Here is a 19427-nt window from a genome sequence, read left to right on the forward strand (position 1 = left end):
TCAACAGCAAGCTTATAAATTTTCCTTATAACCAAATGTTACCCCATTAAAAAGACCATTACTTTCAGCACCGCTTCCTATCTTAGCTGCATTTAGGCAAGATAATCAGTTGGCCCCAATTTTTTGGCCAGCACTACATTCCTATGGATTCATATCAAGCAAGCACAAACTCAAACTGAAAACTAGTTTGCGAACAGTATTGCAAGTTAAAGGCTGAAAGAGGCAGGAAAGGCCAACAACTGAAGTTCAGAAGACATAGTTATGGTATATTTTGGTGTACAATTAGAAATGTACCAAATAATGAAATTAGTATGGGCTGCGATGTAGCATCAGAACCTCGCACACCAGCAGAGAAGTTAGAAATTGGGAGTTAACTCAACAGATAGGTGAAACATTGTCATTCTGCATGCTGTGTTAGGGGTCCACTTGGGAATCAGGCAACGGAGATCAGCGGGCTAGAAAAAAACAGAGGCAAAAGCTGGCCCCTGTGGGACCTCCTACCCGCTCATCAACAAAAAACACACCTCCCTTTCACCAAAGCATTTTTGCATCAGAAACATCACATATGGAACAAGACATGAAGAGGTAAACAGATGAGTGCAAACAGGAACTGGAAATGGGACGAACATATTTGTTTTAATCGATTAATCTGTTCATGGGGATGGTTTGTTGTGTAAATCTGTTAATCACCAATTATCCTCTTTATACGTACCGTTTATTATAGGGAAGAGTGGAAGCACGGTTTATCCTAAAACATGCAGTGAAATAACAACCTTTATTACCTGGCGCCCCTGTTCTCAAGTGAGGCAGAAATAGTTTACCAAACTCCAAACCTGAGCATTTTACATCTGTCCAAAGGATTTCTTAAAGAGGACTATCTGTCCATTTTAGTGGTGTCCCAGACAACTCTGGTGTTCAATTATACAGAGTCTTCAGGTAAACCCTGTCAATTACATTAATTATATTGGAAGGAATCGGACTCTGGTATGGTGTATATTAAACTCAAATAGGTGAGGTTAGACTAACCAATGGTTTCTTGTCTCTCATACTGCAAGAAGTATGGCTTACGATTAATGGATTAATCGATTAAAACCCCTGAGAAAAACCAAATTAACTGAAAATTCAAGATGAATGTGCAGCTTGGGGTTAAGCTCCAAGTGGAGTCATGGTTATGAGGCTGTTACGTGCTGCTCTTTTCATACCTTTCGAGAGACCTTCATCGGCCCAACGGAGAAAGAAAAGAGCAAAACAACAAAAGAAACAGAAAGAGAGAGAAATGGAGAAAGGAAAGGTTGAGGAAGGGCTTAAGGAATCTGCAGAACTCTTAACAGTTTTTTGATTGTATGACATCAGTGACATTGCAATGGCTTGATGCTGCCATTAAAAAATGAAGACTGATGATTCTGTGAGTTTGTCAGAGTTAGTAACGTCACAGTGAGACAAACTGGTACTGAACAATTTCTGGTAGTGTGGATCTACATGGGAACCTGTAGAAAATGTAACTCTTTAAATGTACAGAAATGGTGAAACACATTGAACCAAAACAATTACTCCACGACTGACAAATATGGGACAATTCAGAAAAAAGTCAATTATTCGCTAACACTGCTTGACAATTGAACAAAGACTATTAAGACAAGGAGTGTCCAACGCTGATCCCGGGGAACCACAATACAAGATCTTTTACAGGTCATCTGTAACTTGTCAATTTCTAAGCACTTGGAACAATTTTGGTTTTTCACTGCTGAAGCAGGTGCTTTTGTTCAATCAAGTGGTTTAGGAATGATGTGAAATCTAAGTTTGCCATTCCTGACTTAATTGATCACAGCTCACACATGCTCCTTCAAGTCCTTATAAATTGATGATGGAAGGGTGACCTATAGAACCTGATGGACTGGGGCTCACTGGGACCAAGGCTGACCACTCCTCATTGAAATCCAAGTCAAAGCACTTTACAGAGAGGCACATAGCACTTCCATTTATATGAACTTGTGCTGTAAGATGCAGGGCCCTAGATGAGTCTCCTGTACACATGCATTATACAGGAAAATAACAGACAATAGACGTGAACAAATACTCAGCCATAAATTGAAAGATATGATGACTTTGGATGCACACCTACTAAAAACATGCATGCAGAACAATATTCCATGGCACAAAAAATAATTTACTACATATGACGCACAGGGTTTGATTTTAGTTATTTTAACACAATGGTGTCCACTGTCTCACTACAGCCCTTTCTACTGTTCACCAAAGGTGTCAAACACAGCTAGTATAACATTGCTTTTCAAGGTCTTATCTACAGTAAATAAAACCCCAAGTTTAGCCAATAGTACAGCTTGGACTATATCATTCAGAAGACAACTTCAAAATGAGCTAAAGCTAGGAAAAAAGGAAGCAATTTAACTAGCAGATTGGCTAAAACAAACACTTCATCATAACAATTCCTAACATGAATCTTGTAAGACAATCTGTAAGACAGAAATTGTATCTTGACTTGAGTAAAAAGCAAAATAGTCTCCAAAACTTAACAAGATAGTACTTTGCATAAGTATTGCAGCAAAATAACTTTCTGAACCAGCTATAGAATTCCAGAACTTTTCCAGTCTTAGACCAGGGATACACCAGTGCGTCGACATTATTTCTAGCTCTTGAAAGCACCTGAAAATCTGAAAGAAACTGGACATTTAGTCCTATTAAGAAAAGAAAAGTTGGATTTTAGGTGTCAAGAGATGACCTGGTAATAAATCCTGCAGACACACTGGCCCCCTCAAGGGCTGGAGTTCTTAATATTTTACAGGCACTCTTCAATTAGCCATCAATTAAGACCAAAAAGCAATAGTGATTCTGCTTATTACACTTCTAAAGTTCAATTGACTGATCAGAGATGTAATGACCTGAACTGATCTGTCCCCTGTAGAGAAAAAAAAGTATAGATTTTTCTAAAACCCTCCAGAGTTCAAAGTTAGCCAAGTTGGCCTACGTCTGACACCCTTGCTGAAGAGTCATTTTCCAATCCTTTTCAGAGCAGTTACGGAGATAGCCTGCACTGACAAGCCTTGGCTGTCCCTGGAATCCCTTGATGGGAAACATCCTTCGCCTCCTGAGAAACATGCATTTCAGAAACCCAAGTACCTGTTCTCATTCCTTACACATAAGCCGCCATTCAGGGGAAAGAAAAGGGATAGCAATGATCAGATAGGAGGACATGGAAGAGGAAACCCCTGCAGGAGAATGTACATCAGTGTTCACAGCATGTATTTAAAACAATCTGACATCTTTTACAATGTGTGCTCCGCAAATATTAAATTCAAATATTCTCACATATACTCTGCAAATATTCTTCAAGCACCTCCAGAAATATTTTATTCAGTTGTTACAATCTTTAGAAAAGTGTGCAGCTCAGGGATGTTTGTAGAACAAACTACATATTAATTGAAAGGTAAACAGTAATTTGATATTTTGTATGCACTCTTTATCTTATTGAATGTGTCTATACAGTCCAGTATTTCAGGAGTGAAAAATCACCCACTAATAACATTTTGATTTGCAGCCAAAGAAGTGTAAAAAAGGCTATTGGCACAACACGCATGCATAAAGAGTACAGTAAATGCCCTTTTATGCATGACTGCTTTGAGAATTACATTGCCATTGTTGGTTAATGACATACAGTACAGGTCTTTGTACTACATTGTAGCTTTGTGAAATTAAAGTTTCATACTCTTTCCTTTGAAGTACTGAAAAGCATCTTAGCATCTTTAAAATTCTCACTGATATTTTCACAGCTTGGTTGCTTACAGAAAATACAAGTATGTATTTTTATTGTGTGTTTTTTGTTGTGCTGTAATGTGGAACTATTTGGTAGCAAGGTGCATTTTGTACAGTGGTGCTCTAAGGACAGCAGAGGAGAGTAAGGTGGAGCAGGGGGCAGGCCCTCGAGGACCACAGCCACTCATCCAGGTAGACAGGACAAAAGAGCCCCCTTGTGATGTCACGTGATGCCCACTTTCTCCGATTCACTGTGGGCAGCAGTTCCTGCCAATCAAACTAGGGATTTATGAATGTTAAGGGTGGCTTCTGAGATTTGCAAATGAGAACTATTCTTCATTACAGATGAAAACGTTGACGGGATTGAACTGAAACAGGAAAATTCTGCAGTGGGAAAGGCAATGAATTAAATGAAAAAAATAAAAATGATGTTTCCATAGTCAGCTTCCAAGATACTATAGATAATAATTATAATGATTTCAGAAAAACATATTTGGTCATTTTCGAGTCCAACCCACAAAATAAATTAAAGGTTAAATCTACTGAAAGCACATTCAAAACTCCTACTCAACTTACAAAATGTATTCATACTTAAATCATGACTGAATCCAATTCTAAAACCTACCGATAATCAAATGATCCATCCTGATCTTTCTGATCCACTGGATCTAATGGAAGATCCTTCTTGTCCCGCACTGAAAGGAAGTGAAACAGATCTAAGAAAAAAAATGAACTTGAAGTGTTTCTCTATTAAACACTTACCACATTTTAAAATGTATTATTCTGCTGCATTTAAGTAAAAAAATAAAGAAACAGCCAATTGAAAACTGCTGGAGCTAAATACAGTCAGTAATAACCCTGTTTCAAAACAAAAGATAAAAACCATTGTTTCCCTGGGTTCCTGATTCCAGTGGGCTGTACCTGGGTACTTGCCCCCGCGACTCCTCTTGATGAAGCACACGATGAGCAGGATCAGCACCAGCAGAGCGATGGCACACATCAGTCCAATGAACCAGCCCTGTGTGGCAATGTCCACCTGGTCCTTGGTGTAGGCTGTCAACACCGAGAGAGGGCGAGAGGTAGAGACAGGGACAAGGAATAAGCAAGAGAGGCAAGTGGCGAGAGGAAGAGTGAAGGACGCTGTTTCTGAAGCTTGGACGCTCAACCAAGCTTCAAAAAAACATCCAAGCCTCCTTCTTCTCCTGCCCACATTGTTTCAAACAACTTGCAGCGTTTCTCCAGGAAAAAAAAAAGATGTCATGATGGCAGATTTCTGAATACCCGAAGAAAAGAACTGCAACATCACGACTAGACTATGTTTAACACCTGGACACGAGGAGCACGCATGTTCTGTACAGTATATTCTCTTTCCAACTCTTGTACAAGACATGATGTTAGTGTAACATTTTTGCAATTTCTTATAAAAGCAGATTGTCAGAGATAAGGTCTCTTTCTCGAAACTCCCAACTAGCTGCCTAGCTGACACCTGAACCAGATGGACTTTTACACATTTACAGTCTGTGCCTTTGGCTTTCCAGGCTGCACTGGTTTCCTTGGCCTGTGATGTCCTTCTAGGACAGACACATTCTTTCTTCATTACTTATAATGGAACTGACCATGTAGAAACCTCTTCAGTTATCTGATACCATCAAACAGTGGCCTGTATCTCAGGCCTGGCGTTGGAGAGAATCATCTTTTTCTCCTGAAGATCCCTGTGGAAATGTCCCTACTTTAAATGTCCCAATTTCAAGGTTTTTTTTTTTTGATGGATATCCATCCATTTCCAGCAGCCCCTTTATCCTTAGAGGCCAGTGGCGACCTTAAGCCTAATCCCGCAAGCACAAGGCTGGCGTACACACACGCATTCAGTCTCACGGATATGGGAGGGCCCAAAACTGGAGAACACGTTTTAGGATTGTGGGAGGAAGCAAAAGTACCCAGAGAAAAATTGACGTGAATATGGAAACTCCATACTGATGACAGAGCCACATTCGAACACATAACTACAATGTTGTAGAACAACTGTGCCACTCACAGCGCCTCCCAACACCTCACTTTCAACTTATTCAAAAAAACAAATTAAAGTGACTGATTTGGCTACCGAGAATCCGGTAAAAGAATCACTTAGTGCACATGACCTTGAAATCCTTGCAGTCTATCAGAAACAAACAAGACAACACTTGGAGCCCATGACCATAAGATGAATAAGGAAAGTACTAACAAAACAAAAGCCCCATCTTAACTTGAACCAGCAAGAACCAAAAATCCCTACCTTAAAAGACTGTCCTTCAGATTAATCATCATAAGAATGTTGCAAGTGACCTTTCAGTTGTGCATAAGCTCTTGTGACAGAAACTGGGCACAAATCATTGTTGGCAGGAGCTGCAGGGCTCACGGATTCGTCCGTGGATGTGCAGAGGATAGAGGGGTGTCGGCGCACCCCCCCACCCCATCCCAGCCTGCCTCACCTGCACTGGTTTCAAAGGTGACTGTCTTGCTGCTGACCGTTTCGTACTCTCGGGAGTACACCCGCAGCTCATACTTGGCCCCCTCAGTCAGCCCTGCCAGCTTGACCGGGGTCTGGTGATTGACCGTCACGCTTTTCCTCGTCCCGTTACCTGGGAGACAAAAGATGGCCATCAAAGGGGGGCGTTGTGTGATGCACTATGCAGGCGGACAAGCGGGTGGGCAGCCTGAGTTGTGGAAATGGTTTGAAAGCAAGGAGAGCTATCCTCTTCTGCCTTAAGGAGCACAGACCACTGAGATTGCAAGGTAGCATTTTCATTCTTGAAAAGTCTCCACCAAGGTTACAATTTTTTGAATGAGGCAGTAGATCATGAGTCACCCTGAGGCCTTTACACTTTTTTTTATCCAGTGTCATAATTCTCAGCAGAAACCACTGGGACATTGTCCAGAGAATAATATGGTAAATTATTTTAAAAACTAATGTCTAAGATAAAGCTTTTACTTTGTTTCACCTGTGAATTTTTCCTTGCCACTCTGCCAAGAGCCTCACTTGCAGGAAGGTCATGGAAGGTACATTGTCTTCCAGATTCTGTTACACCCAACTTTCCATTACACATTTGGTTGTTATTTTTTTCTATATAAATGTGATATTGTCTATCCACACTCCCATCCAGGTGTTTAAAGGTCACCTTACCTTTAAGGAAGTGAATATTTTGAGATAACAACTATAAAAGACTTCAGGAGAAATCCTGCAACACTTACAGTAGACTGTTTTAATGACTAATCATAATGGAACAAAAACCAGACAAGTGAACTAAAACACACTGCAGAAGCAGATATGTCTCAGGTCTTCTGCTGAGAATCAAGGCTTCCTTAGAATGCAGGAGGGGCCACAAAGAGGATATTATGCCTCCTCGTCTTGCGCACTTTCTCTGCAAAACCCACACAAAAGCCTTTGTCCAGTGCAATGGATTGTACATAGACAGGTGGGGAGCCACCATTCTGGTGGTCCAAACTAGCATGTCAGAGATGTCATCAGCTCTGTTTGTGATGTCATCTGATAATGAGTGTGTTCAGTCTGAAAATCCATGGGCATGCAAGCAAGTGATGTCATCCTTCACCATGCAGCCAGCAAGTTACTGTAAGTCAACAGCCCATAGAAAAGCACTGGTTACAAAGACTGGCTTCCTAGTTTTTGGAATTCATGGTGGGTTGATAAAGCAATGTAGCCCAATCTTTTGGGTTTTTTTTTTACAAGCAAAACAGAACTTTGAGCAAGTGTGGTAAAAAGGTACAGAGAATCGCATCCTCTTTGTCTCTTTGAGCAACCAACAAGCTTGGTACCAAATGGTTTTCAGAAACTCTGCAGACGATAACGATAACTATAGAAAAGCGCCGAAGGAAAGTAATATTCCAAAAACTGCCATGTTGTGGCAGGCTGACGCCACATCCCGTTTGCGAAGCACAATGACATCAGCCTGTTGAACAACCTCCCTAACGAAGCAGACAGCTGCCATGCAACATGCAGCTTCCAACAAGTCAGCAGAAAAAAACAGAGGATGTCCGCATCACTTGCACTTCAGGTTGGCTCTTTCGAACTTCACTCTTCTCTTTTGCGGGCCCAGCACCAAAGCAGGACAGCTTTCAGAGCACGCTGCTCTAGGACAAACCTGTCTAGTTTTTCCTCTCTCAAACCTGAGCCCTTTTTCAATCCCCAAATCAGGATTAGCTGAAGAACATTTTATTTTTGCCTACCACTTTTCATTGGTGCCTGGATGTTTTTTTTTTAAAGCTTGTTTTTAGAAAGCTTTATACGCCTCGAACCAGCACACTATTATTCACACATATAAACTAAATCCTAAATCTCAGCACTTAAACTTCATCGAATGCCGGTTGCTGCTGCACTTCAAATAGCAAATTCCTGAGGAAGCCACCCTGAAGGAGGATAATGACAGAGATTCTCCCAGCTGATAACCGCAGAACAAATAAGGTAAAAAAAAATTATAATACGACATCAGGGCTAGAGCACACTGCATTGGCAGAGCAAGTTTCGCCAAGCGATATTTACTATTGTCAAGGTAGCTTGTCTAATATTTTCTGCTGTGCTAAATCAGAATTGATAATTAGTGACAAGATTTTTATTGATTCCTACAGTCATTATATAATACAGCCTAGGCAGCAGATGTAAACAGGAAGTACAGGGGATAGCATACGAAAGGCTTAAGGCCTAATTGAAAACAGTATTTCCCTCTACTGCATTATGTCTCTGCTTCTGAATGTAGTTTTACTATGGTTCCCTGATAATAGAAGGTAAACAAAATCTATAGAAGTTCTTTCCGCCCCTGCCCAGCTTGCTACATAAAATTACAAGCCTGTCGGCTCGGAGAGCAGGGACTGTGTTGCGGATCTGAAGACTCAAATAACTTGCCACATGGGAAAGCACAACAGTAAAAGTCCTAGACTGATCATTTTTAAAGCACAAAGTAAAAATGCCAAAAACTGAAATGAAAACATTACATTTAGCGTTCCATGCAAGTTATTTCCAGATCATTTTTTTTTGTCCTTCCTCTTAGCGAACAGCAGGTGCAAAATGTTGGAACAGTGCTGGGCACAGCTTCTCTGTCTCTGCCTTTCTGCTAATGTTCCTCTCCAGGGGGAGCTGTCAGGGATGCTCCGAAACCAAAATGCAACGACCGAAATATCTTGCGCCTCCCAGGCAGACATTAAAAATTCACTGGAACAGTTCCACAGAAACCAATGTATTTGATTGCCCAAATACTTATTCCTACATCTGCATGCAATTGAAACATGAAATCTCACAAAATTCTATGCCTCTTGTTTTTACATATTAACATGCAGTCAAGATGTTCAGCAGATACAGAATCGTCACAGCCTGACTGAGAACATTAGGGCAGTGCAGCTGTGCTGTGACGGAGCTCTGGTTATCTTATCCTTCACTTCGGCTGGGAGCTCCTGCCACTGCTAAGGGTAAAGAAGCCCAAGGGATTGTTAATGGGGTATTGGTTTCAACTGGATTTACAATTACTTGGTTCCCAGTATTAGGCACATTTACCTGCCTCTCTCTTCATCAGAATATGTGAAGATGTAAAAGGCCTTGCTTTGTATTAAACAGGAATTTGACTAAGTATTAAGTAACAGTATTAAATACTAATAAAATATTTAACAATGCTTATGAGACGATGACCTATTTATCTGAACGACAGTAAAAAATCCAGATAAGTTTAGCAATTGGTTTTGGCTCTCCCACACAGCTCCCTTTTTTTAACTATTTGCATTTAACACCACCCTAAGCCCCCCCGGCCCTCTCTGTCGCCCCATGAAGGACGTCCCCTCCAGTGACTGCTCGTTCCTTACTGTCAATGAACTCGATCACAAACGCGGTGCTGTCGGGAGGGAAGTCGTGCTCCCAGCTGACGTTAGCATAGTTACTGTTAGGTTCGACTGTCAAATTCCAGATGTGCCATCCAGGAGCAACTACACGGAATAAGTCAAAGGGGAGTAGGGTTAAGGACAACAAAGAAACACAAACAAAAAACACCAACACCCACAGAATTATTCAAATACATACGAAAGCCACGTACAGTATACTTATTTTTTGTCAAATGTGAAATTTCTGAGCAAGCCTTTGCAGGCGATGTCTTGGTCCTTTTTTTTTTTAATTGGACAGTCTGATCTACCCCATCTTCAGATGACAGCAGTTTCAGTTAAAAACTAGACTGGCAAGAGTAAAGGTTTTTGTAACACAAACAAGACTTTCAATCAGGGATGTGAATATATTAATATTATCTACTCTGCCATCAAAGTGGTCTTTTTATTCACTTCTGAGGCAAAGGCACCAGAGAAAATGCCAACTGGTTATTGTCTTGAATGTAAAATAGCTTCATTTTCTAACCGCTTCATCCAATTTAGGGTTGCTGGAGCCTGTCCTGGCAACCAAGGGGCACAATGCTGGAATAGTTATTAAATACCAGTATGATGATAATAAAAGGAGAAGTCAAAAGCAGGCCAACTAGACCCACCATTACGTTCAGTCAGAGCACACTGACCGCTAAACTTGCAGGGATATATTTTACGTTTTTTGGGGGGTCCAACTGAATGATGTCTGAGACCCCTGGCTGAAAACACTTGCTTCAAAGTACATTAAGTAAAAAGTATGGAAAGCAAGTATAAGGTTGTCAGTCAGGACATAATTGAGGAACCATGTGAAAAAAAACTGCCGTTAAGTGCATACGCTTCACAGCTGCGACACCAGAGAGATGATTTTGGACTGTGCCTCACTGAGGTTCTTGAGGGAGCCCATTTTAACAAGTCCAGACGGAAGAGTGAGAAAACTCCCTGCTGAGAGGAGAGGTGTGATATACCCAACACTGGCCGATCCGGCACTGGCCTGGTGGCGGCTACTGTGGAAACGACAGTAGTGGGTGCCGCAGTGGGAGCGGTCACGGTGGTAGTTTCTGGGGTAGCAGATATTGAGGTGGTAGGAGTAGCAGCAGTGGGGGTAGGAACCAAGTCCGCAGGGGACGGAGTCGGGGTTACAACTACAGCAGGAGGGAGAGAAATAATATTAACAGGAAGAACAAAACACAACCACAACAAGGACGTTTCTGACTGAATCCCAAACCTTTTTCCGAACACTATTCCCGAAACCTTCTTCTCCTGAAAAATATTATCCTGGCTTCAACACGAGACGTTTTAAAAAAAAAAAAACAATAATATTGGACATAATGGAAGAAAATAAGGTTAGTGCTGCTTTGAAGAAGAAGGCTTTTGGAATATTTGCATCTCTGAAAAAATAAAAACGCTGCTTGGAGCTGAAGTTGGGCATTCCTGAAATCTGACAACAGAAACGCAGATGGAGTGCGAGTGCGTCAGTGAAGGGGGGGAGGCTGCAATCTTCAACCAGTCTAACAGAGAAGCTCTGCATGGCCAGTAATGCAGTGTCGCCCCCAAGTGGCCAGCTGTATGCATCAATGTTCCATTTAGTGACTGGTGAGCATGCAATATTGTTTTTGGTTTAACTATAAGTCTTATGAAAAGTGAAGGTAAGACATGCGATCATTTCTGTTATTATACGGTACGTTAATTATGTTCACTGCAGTTGTACACTTTTTATTCTAACAGGCAGGGTAATAAACCATTTTACTGACATGCATACTATAATTGTCCTTAATTGTAACGGTACAGTATGTTAGAGGACAATGCTCTGGCGGTATCTTGCATAACGTTTCATTACAATGTAGAAAAAGAAAATGAACAGCACAGCAAGGAAGCTTACAGTTCCAGGTTATCCTGGAAATGGGAACCATGCTTATAGATTTCCCTAACCATGCAGTACATTGACAAGACGCTTCTTACACACAGCGCCACTGGCATTCATGCTGTTATTGCCAAGAATCAAGCAAGAAACATCAGGTGAGCAAGCCCCCTCCCACAGCACTGAGAGGGGCATGGCCAAGCACGATCTCCAGACCCAAGGAAGGCACAACAAGCTCAAGACAGTTAACACTAACAATCAAACCCAGTGCCACGCCAAACAGCATCCATGTGCCTCAGTGAGCCCTCTCCTTCAGGCCTGGAATAACTCGCAACAGACTGGCATTTCATGGTCTGAACTAGTAATGTTGTGTCTGTAAACACAGCCTTATAAATATTCACTTTACTACCAGAAGTACCATGCTGGGAAGATGGCAATAAGAAGATTTAAAAACCGAAGGAGCAGACAAGCATGCAATCCTACTGTACATCTTTTAAACACAGACATAAGAAAACTACTGTACTGCCAAAACTGCTTTAATCTGGGATTTCTTGCAAGCGTATTAAAAAGTCACAAGCCGCTCTTTAATATCGCACTGCCAAAAGCACAGTGCTTAAGTAATTCCTACTGCAGATACTTTACCTGATTTTGTAACAGATTGGGAATAAACAGTGTTCCTGTGAGGGAGGAGGAAGGTCAATCACTTTGAAATACAGTACCATACAGATTGAGGGAGGCCAGTGCTGCTCCAAGAGTCCAGCAGCTGTGAAAGGTCACCTTTGAATCATCAGTTTCTTACGGCACAAAACAAACTGACACCTAATTGGAACCTACTGTATTTGCTCAATAGAGCAATTTAGAGATTCTTCAGGATTAAAACGGACTCCTGACTACCTACCAGGACCAAAGGTTTTCTACGTCACTTCTGAGCTAATTGAACATATTAGTATATAACCGATTCATTTCGAAGTATGCATTCCTCAGAAATTACCTGAAACTGAGGCTTAAGAATGACACCCAGATCCTGATGGAATGTTGTGGTCACTCCAAATGTACACAGCAGTGCATATAACGGTCTGATAATGATTATACTGTATACAGAATTGTCAGATTTCTGCATTAACCCTCAACACATCTGCCAATACCTCATTACACTAAAACAAATGTAAAGCTACACTTCAGTTTTTACAACAGAGATTCTTGTTTCATTGCCTTTTAGACAATACTGGCTTGCTGGCTCCACACCCTGTTTTGATAAATGATGTTGCTTCACCCAGTGAAAGGTCTTCACCTTACACCTTTTGTCAACTGTTTATTACAGGCAGACCATGCATCACCTCTCAAACGCACTACAGGATGTGGCGATTTTCTCCCCTCTCAGTTGAAATATCAATAGAAATGTGTGTGTAGATGCGCTGGTGAGGAGTGGATAGCCATGTGCAAGTGCATGCTGGGAAGTGCCAACAAAACAGTAAAGTGGGGATATGAGGGAGACCTCAGGGACAGAAAGTTAAAAAACAGATAGTAAAGGTAGATCAATCTAACCTGGAGAGTTTGGGGTTATTCACACCTTACTAATCTTATACATGACACAACAATGGATTTCTTGCTAAACTGTGCAACACTAAAACTGAAATACTTACAGCAAGTATTTACATGCTGTGTGAATAATGTATCATTAATTTTACTCTTCTAAAAAACACCATTTGTATGACCAACAGTAAGTTTAAAACAGAATATAAGATAAGATCACTTTATAAGCCATATACAATTTCTTGCATTAGGAATTTGTCTTTTCGCATACACCAGATTCTTCTCCATGAGACACAGACAGGGAGAGAATAAGCTTGGGGTCAGAGCACAGGGTCAGCTACTGTACAGCGCCCCTGGAAGGGCCTTGCTCAGGTGCCCAACGGAGTAGGATTCCTCTGCCGGCCACGGGATTTGAACCGGCAACCTTCAGGCCACAGGTACAGATCCTTAGCCACAGTGCCACCACTTCGCCCCACGGTGAAATATTTTAGTTCATCAACCTGTGTTCACATTGAGAATTAAAACCATTTTAGAAAATTGTATTTTTATGTTTTGGGGACTCCAATAAGAATCAGTAGTCCATTAGTTAAATTTGCATCTCCAGTCACTATGAATAGAAAGCTATACACAGTTGCTACAAAGTGGGAATCTGCAAAATTGTCAAACAAGAAACATTTGAAATCAAGCTGATTCAGCAAAATGTGCTTTTCTTTCATTTAGAATTCCTCGTCCATGATCAGCACTTTCACAACACTTCAAGAGAAATTAAATAAAGCTCATCCAAGGGTAAGAAGAGGTGCTGTCCCTGAGGCCACAGACAGACAGACATAAAAGCATCAGAGATGCACAAAGACACACAAATAGGCAGTGCAGTTCTGTTAGTGGACCTGCCTTGTACACAGCCTCCTCAAGCACCCCCAACAGGAGAACAATGATTAATTCATAGACAGACAGACTTATTTTGAGATCGACAAAAACAAGCTAACAGAATTAGCAAAAACATAACTGTACCCTCTTAAATGTGGCAGCAAATTAATTTTGATCATTTAACTGGGCTGCGTCAATGAATGTTGTGACACACCACAGTATATTTTTCCTGCTCTTCAACAAAAAGCCATGAATGTTTAGGTGCAGTGTTGAGTTCATTCACTACGCTTTGTGTTCAGCTCCAATATGTTTTTTTCAGCTTGCAATACAGACCCTATGAGTCTGATATGTTAGACCATCACTTAGCTTTCACTTGTCCAAACGAATGACTGGGTATCACTGAGATAACGACTGTTTAAGAAACCAGGCTCACTGGTCTAAATACAATTAAACTGTTGGTCAAACTGTGATTTTAGGGCGCTCTGCCCTGCACGTGCTAGACACTCAGAAGCCTTTCATTAGCATGTGTGTGTTTCACTGCACCTTATTGGACAGTGTCCTAGAGAACAGTGGAGGCGGCTACACAGGCCAGGAACTTTCACCAACATCACTGCACTGACAGAGGAGATAGACAGACAGAGACAGATAGACTGCCAATTTCCCCATTACCTATGCCGGCCTGAACAGTACCTGTGATGGCAAAGTCTTCTGTCAACAGCACAGGGGAGTTAAGAGAGGAAGACGACAGGAGAGAAAGAAGATGAGAAAAAAAGACAGACAAAGTCTAGCAGAGCTGAGAGAGACAGAGATGGAGGAAGAAAGAAAGAGTTAAACACAAATAGAAAGCTTTTCAGTTTGTTAAGGAAACACGACAACAAGAGAATCTTTTCCCACTGACAAGACAGCTCACACAAAGGTGCAGAGCCCACTGCATGCTGTTTAGGGACACAGTTCTCCTATTAGCCAACAGTGTGTTTGAGTGCTTTCACTTGTATCTGACAATAGTTTGGATCTCTTTTTCTGAATCTCATTTAGAGTCTGTGTAGCTACCACAAAAGCTACCCTGGTTACAGAAACATTAACAAAATCAAAGACTTTTGAATGAATACTCCTTTCAGAAATGAAGCAATCCAGGTCTGGGAGCTTGTTTTTGTCTTGTTTAAGATCCTTGCCTTTAAATCTTTCTCAATGTCTCCAATTATTTCAATGGGTGTTAACAGATAAACAGAAATTAGATGAAACTCAATGCTGAAGAGCATTAGAGTGAAGTTTGTATTCACAGCTTAGCAGAATATCTCCATACTCAATTGCTGTAAGGGGCAAAGGTTTTTTTGCATTCCCCACTCACCTACAGTATGTCATCTCTACAACTTTCAACTAGATCTATGGTTACACTGATATTCTCAGTGATTACTGTAGGACCTTATAAATCCCCTAGTGTGCCATATACAGCAGGTACCAGAAAAACCTAGAGTACATTGATCAAAACGGTTTGATTTCATACAGTACAAGAAGCTATTGTAACACTTGATTCTTCCCAGCATTATTTACAGAGAAAGCAAGTCTAAACACTGATTCACAGCTAAAAGTGAGGACACTGGCCCCCGGGATCAAACCTGAATTACAACTCCTGTAAGTGCCATGGAGGGTTGTACATCAGCAAACGCACCAGGTGTGACACTGGAAAACAAAGGTGTATTTCCTGCCTTTGGCAAAATTCTCAAGCACAGAAACGTCTCGCTGGATAGGAAAGGTACATCATATTTAAGCTCAGGCGAGCTCCACCCTGAAGCCCCCTAATCTGCATTGGGGCTGGACAGCTCTTACCCTCATTAGCAGAATGAGGAGACTCCTCGATGTACACCTCCCCTGCTCCGGCCTGCGTCCTGGCATTAAGTTGGAACTTGTAGCGTGTATAGCGGTCTGGGCGGCGCATTGAGAAGCTGGTGACATTGGGGGAGAAGTTCTCTGTGACCATTCGCCCAATACGTGTCCCGTTCACTGGGGAAATAACAGTACACAGTCAGTGGAGAATGTCGCCCTGAACACAAGTCACCACTGATGCATACAGCCACGTGTTCCTGAGGTGTGCCATCAAAGGGCTTGCTTCTGCTCTATAAGGCACAATGCACTGCATATAAGTATTCTGTACTTTTTTAAATTATACTTTAATAATACACATATACAGTCTTTTTAATACACACTTTAACAATTTTTTCCTATTTTAATTTCAAATTCCACCTCAACATACGGGAAAGACTGTTCGACAAAATGTACAATGGTCCTGTTTAACAGCCAGTATATAATTCCATAAGTAGGGAGCTGCATCAGCATGCGTAGGCTGCAAAGGAACAAGTAAACGTTTATTCCAGACTTAAGAGAAGAAACAATATTTCAGCTGTGGAGCCTTCTTTGACCCAAAGAAGGCTCCACAGCCAAAGTGTTGAGTTTCTTTTCTTCTCCTTTCAGCATGGAATAAACCTTTACTTGTAGCTTTATAATTCCATAATTTGTGCAATCTACTTAGACTATAAATTCCCAATATCAAGGCACTAAAACACTGCAAGAAAGAATTCAACCAGGTAGCCTTTGCACAGTTTTGCTTGATCCGAGTATTTGAAGTAGTTCCAAATATTGTGAAGGATGAATACTCTTTGGCTAACCAACTGGATCACACACACATGCTCAGCTGAAGCCCAGAAGAAGGTGAATGTCTACCAGCCTCATGTTCCGAATTCTTTAACTCACAATGCAAACGGTGTGTAGCTGCACCCTCACCTGTCTGGTACTTGAGTGTGTATCCCGTCAGGATGCCATTGGGCTCTGCAGGCTTATCCCAGTCCAGGTAGATGGTGTCCATGTGCCGTTGCTGAATACGGAAGTACTTGGGAGCAGATGGCACTTAAAAAAAAATATATATACAAGAGCCACATTAATCAGTGAAATAAAGTGTGGAGTCAATGGTACGGATAATGTCAAGATGCTCTTTTTTAACAATGGCTGAAATCCTCAGTCTTTGCATGAGATTAAAAAAAATCCCAAAACATGTCTGCATCAGTAATGGAAACAATGATTTTTGGCCTTTGTTCAGATGAGCTGCATTTTTTGCACACAATGACAACAATTTCATTCCGTCTGCTTTTAATACAGGAGCATCTAGGCCTGCTCCTGGAGGGCCAGCCTCAGCTATATTAAATCAATTGTCCTATTTCACTTTAAGACAATTACGTTTTAAAAAGACCTAGAAAACCTGCAGACAACAACCCTGCAGGACCAGGGCTGGACACCCCAGGCAATGTTGTAACAGTCTCTAGGACTATTTCAGGGTTAATTGTTTTCTCTGGTCACTTGGGTCCAGGCCTGTCCAGGCTTCCTACCTCCCTCCTTGGTCTGGAAGTCCACAACGTTGCTCTGCGGACCCTCGTAGCGGTTGTTGGCCATCACCACATACGCCTTGTAGTTGCTGTAGGGAATGAGATTTGGCAACCAACCGGAAGGCCGACTCATAGTGCCTTGGAAGGACCTGGTCTTCTTCTCCCGGTTAACAGTAAGCCACTTCAGCACGCTGCTCTCTCGCCAGTAATACACCTGCGCCAGGCCAAGAACAGCCAAAGCCAGAGCACAAAGGACATTAGACAGCTTCACACAAGGATCCAGCATCCCCTACACCAAAGACTCCAAAATGGAATCTACGGTACACTCCAGATCTATTCCCATCCCAAATAAAACAGGAACAAATCATCATATAGTAGACTCAAGTAAGATTTGGATACGTTTTTTTTAAATGAGACATTATGCCAGAGTGAGACTATTATGTTATATTGCAATCACATCAGCACTGCACAAAGTCCTACTTATCATGAATAATGCATTGAAAATGAAATTCCAGAAAACACAAGGGTCTCATTTATTTGGATATCCCTAAGTACCCAAATCCAATATCCAAACGAACAGAGGAATGGTTAATTACAGGGGTGTGGATAAATGTGTCCCTTGTTTTTCTGGAATTCAACCGATCATTTAAAATATGACATATATGACTATGCTCTACATTAATGCTATTGTGATTACAGTATACTGTCACTCACTGATTTTTTTCAAATGAGACTGAATTATCCATAACTCATTCTACCATGTGTTTATCGATACTGCTTCATCAGAGGTATGTATACATTTCTGAATAAATGGCACTGCATTAGGAACATAACAGCTAGCTTCAAACCTATGGGCCCTTAGCTACAGTATTTAATCAAAGGAACTCCAGACAACTTAAACCCATTACTTGATGGCAGGTAAGGATTTGTTTTTATTTTGTGTTATCTGTGACTAGCATGATCCAAGGCATTGTCTATGATCCAAATCTGTTACAGGTTTTTATTAACACTGTGTCCAAAAATGTTATGGAAAAAACAGGTACTGCTGCTGACCAGATTGGATAATAGAAACAAAAGCATGACAAAATATTTGAACAGAACAGCTCCAAAAAGAAGAATGGGAGAATTGGCAAACCTTGTATTCCTTCATCTCTCCTTGTACAGTGCTCGGCGGCACAGAATTCCACATCAAATGCACCCTCATGCTCTCGATCTTTGAGACACGCAGGTTAGTGGGGGCTGCAAGTGGACCTGGTGAAGCCCGAAAAGACAAACACATTGATTACAGTCTGAGCGTCACAGGCAAGCCCTGCCTCTCAGGAATTGAAACCATCATCAGGCTGGAAGCTGCGTGCTACACTAGTCTCTGATAAAACATCCCACAGCAGGGCTGGGACCACCACAGCTGCGGTCTAGAAGCACTTATGAAGTGTAGTTTATGAAGACTTGCTTGGATATGTATAGGTTTTAAATCAAGCATTTCATTTTGCTCATTCAAGTCAAGGGCACTTTATCATAAGTCTTGAAGTTTGAAATCGGGGTGTTCACCTTTTCACTCCAAAGGATGTCTTTTAAATATTTTAAATAGCGCATTTTGAGATTATCTGTCTCCAGATAACTACTAAAATATGACTGCTGTAGATGATCTGCACCACAATTATACTATACACTGATACAGGTTGATTCTTTTAGTCTAAAATTAATGCCAAGATTTGGCTTTCGTTGGCTGATGATTCTCAAATGTCACTCCAAAGATGAAGTCACAAGGTAATATTTAGCACTCATGAAACTGCCTTATAACATACAGTTCAGTTTGTCATATGCACAAGTGCAATGAAATGCTTATTTGCATGTATGCTCTGATACAAAGACACTTAGAAATGACCAAAAAAAAACATAGAACAGCAGCAGCAACCACAACAAGTTACATAAAATACAACTTTAAAAATCAGAGAAGCAGGAAGAGAAGAGGGAAAAAAAACTGAGTAGTAATGTAGATGAGTTTAGTTAGTGGTAGGGTTAGAGTTTAGTCAGTATTGTACCCAGTATTGTATACAGTGTTTCACCTTTATTTTAACACTCTGATTTAGGGCTGGGCGATATGGCCTAAAATTTATATCACAGTATTTTAATTTTGGACG

At 41.2% G+C, this 19427-nt stretch overlaps 1 protein-coding gene across 26 annotated transcripts in view; it reads right to left on the reverse strand.

The window, feature by feature from the left end:
• nfasca (neurofascin homolog (chicken) a) overlaps positions 1-19427 on the reverse strand; it is an 81590-nt gene that overhangs the window by 4006 nt on the left and 58157 nt on the right. For 14 of the 26 annotated variants that reach the window (XM_088640395.1, XM_088640398.1, XM_088640403.1 and 11 more), the window contains 12 exons: positions 18422-18537; positions 17290-17500; positions 16691-16813; positions 15740-15913; positions 14582-14620; positions 10620-10796; positions 9613-9732; positions 6240-6389; positions 4693-4824; positions 4397-4466; positions 1203-1214; positions 713-748 (listed from right to left, as the gene is read on the reverse strand). In XM_088640395.1, coding sequence (XP_088496521.1) covers positions 713-748; positions 1203-1214; positions 4397-4466; positions 4693-4824; positions 6240-6389; positions 9613-9732; positions 10620-10796; positions 14582-14620; positions 15740-15913; positions 16691-16813; positions 17290-17500; positions 18422-18537 — 1360 coding nt within the window. Of the gene's footprint in view, positions 1-712; positions 749-1202; positions 1215-3138; positions 3151-4396; positions 4467-4692; positions 4825-6239; positions 6390-9612; positions 9733-10619; positions 10797-14581; positions 14621-15739; positions 15914-16690; positions 16814-17289; positions 17501-18421; positions 18538-19427 lie in introns of all 26 variants that reach the window. The other 12 variants (XM_088640417.1, XM_088640414.1, XM_088640413.1 and 9 more) reach the window with 9 other exon arrangements.

Source organism: Lepisosteus platostomus, chromosome 7 (assembly GCF_059453375.1).
Source record: "Lepisosteus platostomus isolate fLepPlt1 chromosome 7, fLepPlt1.hap1, whole genome shotgun sequence".
NCBI classification, from domain to species: domain Eukaryota; kingdom Metazoa; phylum Chordata; class Actinopteri; order Semionotiformes; family Lepisosteidae; genus Lepisosteus; species Lepisosteus platostomus.